Source organism: Microtus ochrogaster, chromosome 1, assembly GCF_000317375.1.
Source record: "Microtus ochrogaster isolate Prairie Vole_2 chromosome 1, MicOch1.0, whole genome shotgun sequence".
Lineage (NCBI taxonomy): Eukaryota > Metazoa > Chordata > Mammalia > Rodentia > Cricetidae > Microtus > Microtus ochrogaster.
In genome coordinates, this window is record NC_022009.1 from 83,407,671 (window position 1) to 83,417,036 (window position 9,366).

Genomic DNA, 9,366 nt, shown 5'->3' on the forward strand with positions numbered 1-9,366 from the left:
TGCCAGCACCATTTGTTGAAGATGCTTTCTTTCTTCCATTGTATACTTCTAGCTCCTTTATCGAAAATGAGGTGTTCATAGGATTGTGGGTTAAAATTCGGGTCTTCTATACGATTCCATTGGTCGACTTCTCTGTGTTTTAAGCTAGAATGATTCTACTCACATTACCCAAAATATTTACAATATTACTTTAAATTCTACATTTTGCATTTTGGACATGACAAAATTATTTTCTTTTGGAAACAGTAGTGAGAAAAGTTTTCCTATACAAGACTGTCCCCATTTTCCAAGACGAATCAGGAAATTTTTCATGTAAAACAACAAATACATTTTCAGTGTCCTGACACCCAGGGAAAGCTGTTATTATTTACCGCTGTAGTCGCTCACAAACACGACCTTTGAAAGAAGTGAGAAAATTTGCATGGAATCTCATTCCAGCTGAAAACACTGAACTCTCCAGTGTTGTAGGGACACAGCACTTCATGCTCTGTGAACTCAGACCTGCTCCTGCAGCCAGGGTCTGTTACAGCAAAGGCATTTCTGACACAGAAACAATGGGCTGACTTGACTGTGTCCTTACACTAAGAAGTAACATTAGGAATTTGTTTTCATTTAATAGGATATGTTATCTTCAACCCTTTTTCTCCTGCCCCTCCTCCAACTTTTTCAGCTATGAATGGATTCATGTATGGCAATCAGCCTGGCCTCAGCATGTGTCTAGGAGATTCTGTTGTATGGTATTTGTTCAGTGCTGGAAATGAAGCAGATATACATGGGATATACTTTTCAGGAAACACTTATCTGTCCAAGGGAGAAAGAAGAGACACTGCAAACCTCTTCCCTCATACAAGTCTGACCCTTCTTATGAGACCTGATACAGAAGGTACATTTCTCTTATTGGCTAACGTCTCAGGGTTATGATTGCTGTGATGAACCACCATGACCAAAGCAACTTGGGAAAGAAGGGTTTGTTTGGCCTACACTTCTTTATTATTGTTCATCACTGAAGGAAAATGGGACAAGAACTCAAACAGTGCACGAGCTGATGTAGACGATGTGGAGGAGTGTTGATTACTGGCTTGCTAAGCCTGCTTTCTAATAGAACCTAATATCACCAGCCCATGGACAGCACCACCCACAGTGGTCTGGAACCTCCCACATCAATCACAAATTAAGAAAATACAGCTGTATCTTATGGAGGCATGTTCTCAATTGCGGTTCCTTCCTTTCAGATGACTCTAACTTGTGTCAAACTAACATAAAACTAGCCATGACAGTAGATTTATTGGTTTTCTTTGAAAATACTATTGAAAAACATACAGAGCAATGAATTATTTCAATGCCTCCCAAACAGACCTTTTCTTAAGAGAGTAATTGGGTCACTATTGTTGAAGCACACATCAGGTGGCCCTCTTCCTATTTATAGGTGGAGCAGGAGTAGAATGTATGTAAGAACGTGTGCTTATATTTGTGTGTATGTGTGTTTTCCTTGTTTCAAACAGCAGAGTCTCTGACATGGTTCCTTCTCAGTCCTTTTAAACATAACTGTGATAAAGCAGGCTAGAAGAAATGATTTCTGCATGTAAGATTTCATCAGTCTCTACAGCTTTGATGTGGAGTTGGCATACTGACTGCTTGCAATTGGGTGTTCTATACAATTACTGTTGCCATGCACATTTAGACACATCTGTGGGCCTTGTTAGGGGAAAAAAATTTATTCATATCATGAAAATATGCTAACTTGTTTGTGGCCTCTCTTGATTTACTGTGTGAAACTTAAGATAGGTTAACTGCATGCTCATAAAAAAAGAAAGAGAGAAAGGTGATGGATAATAATGAGAGATATTCTCTCTTGAGACATAAGCTTTGAGCACATCTATGAGGTTCCAGGTAGATGGAATAGCAGATGCCCAGAGACAGAAACACCTCACATTGGATCTTAGAACAGTGAGAGACTTCTGTCACTGGAGAAGAAGGAACAGTGCGTGGTGTGAGGATTAGAGCTATGCTCCATAAGTTTGAGAGATAAAAGCACTGATCAAAAAAAAAAAAGACAGCTGGGCATTGGTGGTGCGCACCTTTAATCCCAGCACTCAAGAGGCAGAGGCAGGTGGATCTCTGTGAGTTTGAGGCCAGACTGATCTACAAGAGCTAATTCCAGGAAAGGCTCCAAAGCCACAAAAACCTCTGTCTTGAAAAGCCAAAAATAATCATAATAAATAAACTACTCTCAACAAAAAAATATTGACAAGTTTTCTATTTTGCCACTCCAGGGACTTTTGATGTAGAGTGTCTTACAACAGATCACTATACAGGCGGTATGAAGCAAAAATATACTGTGAACCAGTGCAATCAGCGTTCTGAGGATCCCATGGTCTATTTGGGAGAAAGGACCTACTATGTTGCAGCAGTGGAGGTGGAATGGGACTATTCACCAAGCAGGGACTGGGAAAAGGAGCTTCATCATTTGCAAGAGCAAAAGTAACTGTCCAGTCTCAGATTCCCAAATGCTCAACTGTAATTTTAGGTTTCCATTTCATTAAAGAGTTACACTAACCCTTAGAAAAAGCAGCAACTGCATTAAGCAATAGCAATGACCATGTCCTGAGAATCTGTGCTCATTCATTTCTACTCCTTTTGGCATCTTCACAGGGTACCTTCCTTTGACCTTTTCTGATTCTGTGACATCATTGCTTTTCTGATGGACTGTCACTCATCTTCAGACTCAACCGAAGGGAGAGCAATAACAGTGTTGCTTATTTTCCCTTCCTGATTTTATTTCTAGTATAATAATCAGTCATTCCGTATTCCTAGTTCTGCTGTATGGCTTTTAAATGCATAGCAGTTCTTTCTTCTAGGACCTTAAAGGAAAATATATTTAAGGCCATTATGACACAAACGCTGTGAAAAGTTAAAAAATCAGTAAGGATAAATCCAAATAAAGAATGGCCACAGAAACATCAAAAACTTCTGTCTCAGCATCATGTGACGTCACCTGATACTTCTAGGTGTCCCTCTGTTTTCTAATTTTCTCAGGCATCTCTGCAGTATCATGTAATTTCATCGTGTGGCCCCATGTGAACATGATCTGAGGGACTAGGGTTAGCTGTGGTACAGATAGGCCCAGTATGCCCAGGAAAATTAATGATCTGGCTAGCAGTAAATAGCTGGATAGTTTAGCTTCAGTGATGAGTGTGGTCTGAGATAGAGAGGACTAAATGTCATTTTTTTTTTTTGTGATTTGGATAGTGATTTAAAGAAATCATTAGTTAACTAAAACTATAGAGAAAAATGATTAGAAATATATGCTACTTCAGTTCCTATTGACTAGAAATACTGTATTAATTCCTAATTGATTGAATCTGAAGTTCATAACATGTTAGAGAGGAAAATGAGATGACATGATTTGATCAGTGTCTCTCTTAAGGGACATAGGAACTATGGCTTCTCCAGACAGCATGGATCAAGAGGTCAGCTTAGCTAGGCAAGAAGACCGGGCAAGGACTGAAGCTGCTCACTAGACAGTTCTCTTTGTATGACACCTCGCTATTTCTAAAGTCTATTTTTTTTCTTACTTGGGATGAAAAATAATTATAAATGAGCATAACTACTAACAAGAAATTTTAATCAAAAATTAAAACAAATAGTAACCTGCATTGATTTTTCTTTTCTAGTATTTCAAATGTATTTTTGGATAAGGAAGAATTTTATATAGGCTCAAAGTACATGAAAGTTGTGTATCGGCAATTTACTGACAGCACATTCAGAGAACAGGTGCAGAGAAAAGCTGAAGATGAGCACTTGGGCATCCTAGGTAAGGTAAACAGCCCCGTTTTGCCAGTCTTGGGTTAAACAAGTGATGCCTTCAGCAACAAACATCCATGTATATAGAATGCATGTATCTAGTTCATGTATTAAAGTTATTTTTTTAAAAAAAATTATCCAATAAAAAGAGAAGTTTTGTTTGCTGAAGAATACAGATATCACTTATGTCTTTCAAGAATAACATCAATTCATACACTGGTTAAATTACTTATACTTAGCCAGGCAGTAGTGGTATAAGCCTTTAATCCCAGCACTTGGGAGATTGAGGCACTCAGATCTCTGAATACGAGGTCAGCCTGGTCTGCAGAGTGAGTTCCAGGGCAGCCAAAGCTACACAGAGAAACCTTGCCTCAAAAAAAAAAAAAAAAAAGTATTTTTTTTTTACTTGATGCCTATAGCATTGGTGAAGTTCCTAGAAATTACCTCCTCACAAAAACCTTAACCAAATTCTCCTTGTTATCATACACCCCTTTAATAAAGAAGCTCAACTATTTATTTGAAAAAATAAGATGTAATTAATCACAAGAAAAGATATATATGGGGGTTGAAAAAAACGTTTTTCCTTACAGAAAATCAGGAAAGCTGCCTTCAGGTTTTCAGGATTCACAGTAAGGCAGAAAATATAACCTGCAACCCATGAGGGGCTGAACTCCTTAGCTTTTCAGTACTTTCACAGTATCAGAATTTCCCTAGTGAGATACTTTAGAGCAGTGGTTCTCAACCTTTTTAATGCTGGGAACCTTTCCTACAGTTCCTCTTGTTATGGTGACCCCCAACCATAAAATTATCTTGTTGCTACTTCATTGCTGTTTTGCTACACTTATGAATAATAATGTAAATATCTATGTTTCCTGATAGTGAAAGGGTCATTCAACCCTTAAAGGGGTCCATACCCACAGGTTGAGAACCACTGCTCTAGAGCTAATGGTATTGCTGGGGATAACACATACATGTGGCAGGAAACAGCTGCAGCTGGCTGCAGAGCAGAAGCTGGACCACAGGCTCCATCCTTCCCAGCACAACCCTTTGCTAAGAGCCTGGAAGTCTACACTAAACCTTGACAGGAAGTTGTGTGCAGCATCTCCTGGCTTGCCACCAGCTTTCCCTGTTAAATCTCTGACCCTCAGAGAGTTTTCAGGCTGCAGTGTCTCCTGGAACTCTGATAAAAAGATACACTAAGGTCTCCATATTTAGGGAAGCTTTATCTAGTGTTTTTATGTACATCCTCTGTACCAGAAATAAATCATGGATTGTAACAGCTCAAAGCCCTGGGAGGAAAAGAAGACTCATCCTTCACAGTGAAAAGTTACCTGATTTAACTTTTATCATTAACACAGAAATTCCAAAACAATAAACTAATTTTCCTTTCACTCCATTCAGGTCCCCAACTGCATGCAGATGTTGGAGATAAAGTAAAAATTGTCTTTAAAAACATGGCAACCAGGCCATACTCAATACATGCCCATGGGGTGAAAACAGAGAGTTCTACAGTTGTTCCAACACTGCCAGGTACTGAGAGCAGAGGGATGCATCATACAGATTTTATAGCCACTCCACAAGTGCCAACTACAAATGAGTGTTGTAAGGGATTACAAAAATGGAGAGAGAGGATGCAGCGACCAGCCCTGTGTGCGTGCTTGTGTACAAGCTTGTTTGAACCAAAACAATTTGCAGAAGGGTTGTAAAAACAAACATGGAAGTAGTAGACATTTACAAACACAGAAGAGTGAATTAGAGAGATGTTCCCTCCACTCAACTAGAATTGAAGTGGCATCTGCTACACTATGGGGTAGAATGTTCATGCACCAGTCTCTCAAACCATGTCTGTGATTTGGAATTTAAAGTTTGGGTATTTGCTTCAGTATCTGGCATGTCCCAAGAGCTCAACAGATGTTTAATTAAGATAAAAGTTGAGATAGACTATGTATACTTAAATAGAAATTAAAATTATTTTGCAGGAAAAGGATTTATTTTACAAATTTATCAGTTCCCAAACATATCAAACACACAAAAAAGAGAGTATTCTGTAGAATTACTTTTATAAATTTAAGGAAAGATAGAGCAAAACCTTCTCTCTTGACCTTGTAAGAGATAAAAACAGATAATATTGAGTCATAAAGAAGGTTATGAAAAGACTTAGATAAGAGAGTAGCTGGTGTTATTTTAGGATAGTCAGTGGGGCTGGATCTTGGTGAAGACTTAAATGATAAGGGAGGTGCAGCTCAGGTAATTGTGGGGTAACATTCTAGGCCATCAAGTGGGAGTATGCTTCATGTCTCTTAGAAATGGCAAGAAGCACAAAGAATGACAGAATCAGACAACAACAGAAGCAGACATAATTGGTCGAAATCAAGTGGTCTCATGGCTTCACAAGGATTCATCACTTCACTGAGGATGATAGTGAGACAGAAGCAAGAAAGAAAAAGAAGGTGAAGCTTGTTTCACAGGGCAGCATCAGTACAAAAACACCTTGAGCAAGGTGCTGAGCCAGAGATATCTGCAGAAAAAAAAAGATATTAATAACACCTTCTTCAGAGTAAGACAAGGTGGATCAGTTTCTTCAAACTATGACATTAGAATGACGATCACTCTGGATTTAGTATGGCAAGTGAATGAGAGCTGCTTAATTCCTAGTAAAGATATGATGACATAAAAAGTGCAGCTGGGTGGAGGTGGTGCACGCCATTAATCCCAGCACTTGGGAGGCAGAAGATGGCAGATCTCTATGAGCTCGAGGTCAGTCTGGTCTACAAAGCAAGTTCCAGGACAGTTAGGACTGTTACACAGAGAAGCCCTGTGTTAAAAAATCAAAAACCAAAACAAAAAACAAACAAAAAACTCTTACTATATCTTAGAATTAAACTCCAGGGCCATCAAGATGGTTTAGTGGGTAAAGGTGCTTAGTCTGATAACTCAAGTTCCATCACCAGAACCCACATGATTGAAAGAGAGAACTGTTGAAAACTATGCCAACTTTCATGTGTGTTGTGGTACACACACACGTACACATACGCTCACTATAAGATTAAGAAACTAAATTCATGGAAAACTTTGAGTACTATTATTTCTTGACATTTTTACTTTCTGGACCACTAGTTATCAATGTTTAATAAATGTATACGCATATGAAACACGTGTGTCAGATATAAGTTGAATATAATCAGACATGTAACTCTTGGTTAATTTAGGTGAAATTCGCACTTATATATGGAAAATCCCAGAGAGATCAGGTGCTGGAGCAGAGGATGCAGCTTGTATCCCATGGGCTTACTACTCAACTGTGGATCGAGTTAAGGTAAACTTTAATCATTTGTTTCATGAGGATTCTTCAGGTAGAGAGACAACTGAAAGAAGATAAAGTTAGAATTTGCCTGTCCTCCAATCTATGTCAAAATCCCAGGAAAATAAGTTACTTTGTAACCTATTCAAGTTTATATTTCTAGTTTGTTTGCTTTTAAACATAAAGTTATAATTATCTCATTCCTGCTGATTATTAATAACACTTAGTAAAATTACAAACCAGAGTATTTCATTTTTGATATGAAAATACACTAAATATAAAAACTAAGATGTATGGCTTTAGAGCTCTTTATTGTAATAAAAGCAATCCTGATAGACAATAAGAACTGTAGACATTGTTCAATAAAATATCACAAAGCCAAAACTCCCCCAACAACCCTCTCAAGTGAGACGGTCCTCGGTTCTGTGGAACATAATTTTGATCAGGATCCCTCCGAGTAACTGACATGCCAATGCAGGTGCATGCTGGGCTCCTCCACCAGAAATTTTCAGATGTAAAAGCTAGCACCTTCTGAAAGGGACACTTCCAAAGAGGTCTTTCATCCCCGCTTCATTTTCTGTTGTTAAAAAAAAAGTAGCATAAGTGCTGCTCTATACATTCACTCAAGGCAGAACTTTGAACCACTCATCTTACCAAGATAATTTGCTCCTACAATTGCTCAGCTCACTCTTCTCCATTTTCACACTTCAGGACTTGTATTTGTCTCAGCTGCTGCCTCCCAGGCTTCAGACTTTTCCAAGACTGTCAATCAAGCAATATTACTGGACTAAGATGTAGATTTGCTATTTTTCTCTGTTCAAGGTTACTTATGACACTGCCTGAATTTCACTAATATGGTACAGCCCGAAGATGATAAGAGACACAATCTGCCATCACTGACACCTGGCCCCACCAACCTCCTCAGAAGTTAAGAGCTAATTGTGGCTTTTCACATGGGTATTCATTAGCATTGTTTCTCCATGACAATGGACAACTCCCTTGACTTCTACTCATATCTTATATTCCTATAAGAGTTCCTACAGCAAAAGGTTTTGTCTCATTCAGCCACAGATGTATAGTAACTGGCATAATAACTGGCTCATCCAGATAAGCCCACAAGCTTATGAACTAAACAACCACCACTGTTCACTCAGGTAGCTCATTAGTTAAGCCATCTTTTTTATCTAAGTTCCACATCACCCATATAACCTACTTGCTATTCATCATTTCAACCTAATGATGTCAAATATGAAAATACTAAAGTTGTGGCTTTCCTTTGACTTAGGTACCCCACTAAAATCAGTCCTTCCAAAAATGCTGGAATTGTGAATAATAAGGTCTGAACTCTCTGAAATCCTGACCAACACTTCCAAGATAACTGCAGTTTCTGCTTGTTTTCAGGATCTTTACAGTGGACTAATAGGCCCACTGATAGTTTGTCGGAAGTCATACATAAAAGTATTCAACGCTAAAAAGAAAATGGAGTTTTTCCTTTTGTTTCTAATATTTGATGAGAATGAATCTTGGTACTTAGATGACAACATCAAAATATACTCTGATCATCCTGAGAAAGTAAACAAAGATGACGAGAAATTTATAGAAAGCAATAAAATGCATGGTATGAGAAACTATTCTAAGTCACATTCCTTTTCTATCCCTTTCAAAAAAAATCATGTTGTAAGACTGTTTTATTTAGAAATATTGTAATGTAAAATTCTGCTCAAAATCAGAATAGGGTTATGTTTAAAATCTTTACTAATTCTTCTCTCAATTCCAAACCCTCATTCCCTTTTAAATAAATTTACAAATAGGATTAATGCTCTTCATGTAAGGTAAATTGAAAAATAGCAGTGATATTGGCGAACATGGAAGATCTGTTTTCCCCAACTATAGTGAAGTAATTTCTGTTATATGGACCTAGTAATAATTCCTATGAAGCCATTAATAAGTTTAAACTATTCTGAAATGTATCAAATTTTCCTCAGCTATTAATGGAAAAATGTTTGGAAATCTACAAGGCCTCACAATGCATGTAGGAGATGAAGTCAATTGGTATATGATGGGAATGGGCAATGAAGTAGACTTGCATACCGTACACTTTCATGGCCACAGCTTCCAATACAAGGTAGGAGTCACCCACAGCAGTCATTCTTGCTCGGCTTAATATGTTTTAATTTAAGCCAATACATTTCATCCATGAAAAGGGGACGTTCAAACAGCATTGCAGTCTCACCGATACAACAGCCTCCTCACATCTTGGG

The 9,366-nt window shown here is 38.1% G+C and overlaps 1 protein-coding gene across 4 annotated transcripts in view; it reads left to right on the forward strand.

The window, feature by feature from the left end:
• The window catches only part of Cp (ceruloplasmin), a 60,129-nt gene that overhangs the window by 33,141 nt on the left and 17,622 nt on the right, over positions 1–9,366 (forward strand). For all 4 annotated transcript variants that reach the window (XM_013347839.2, XM_013347838.2, XM_013347841.2 and 1 more), the window contains exons 11-17: positions 671–883; positions 2,274–2,481; positions 3,675–3,814; positions 5,206–5,334; positions 7,014–7,120; positions 8,507–8,723; positions 9,091–9,230. In XM_013347839.2, coding sequence (XP_013203293.1) covers positions 671–883; positions 2,274–2,481; positions 3,675–3,814; positions 5,206–5,334; positions 7,014–7,120; positions 8,507–8,723; positions 9,091–9,230 — 1,154 coding nt within the window. The remainder of the gene's footprint in view (positions 1–670; positions 884–2,273; positions 2,482–3,674; positions 3,815–5,205; positions 5,335–7,013; positions 7,121–8,506; positions 8,724–9,090; positions 9,231–9,366) is intronic.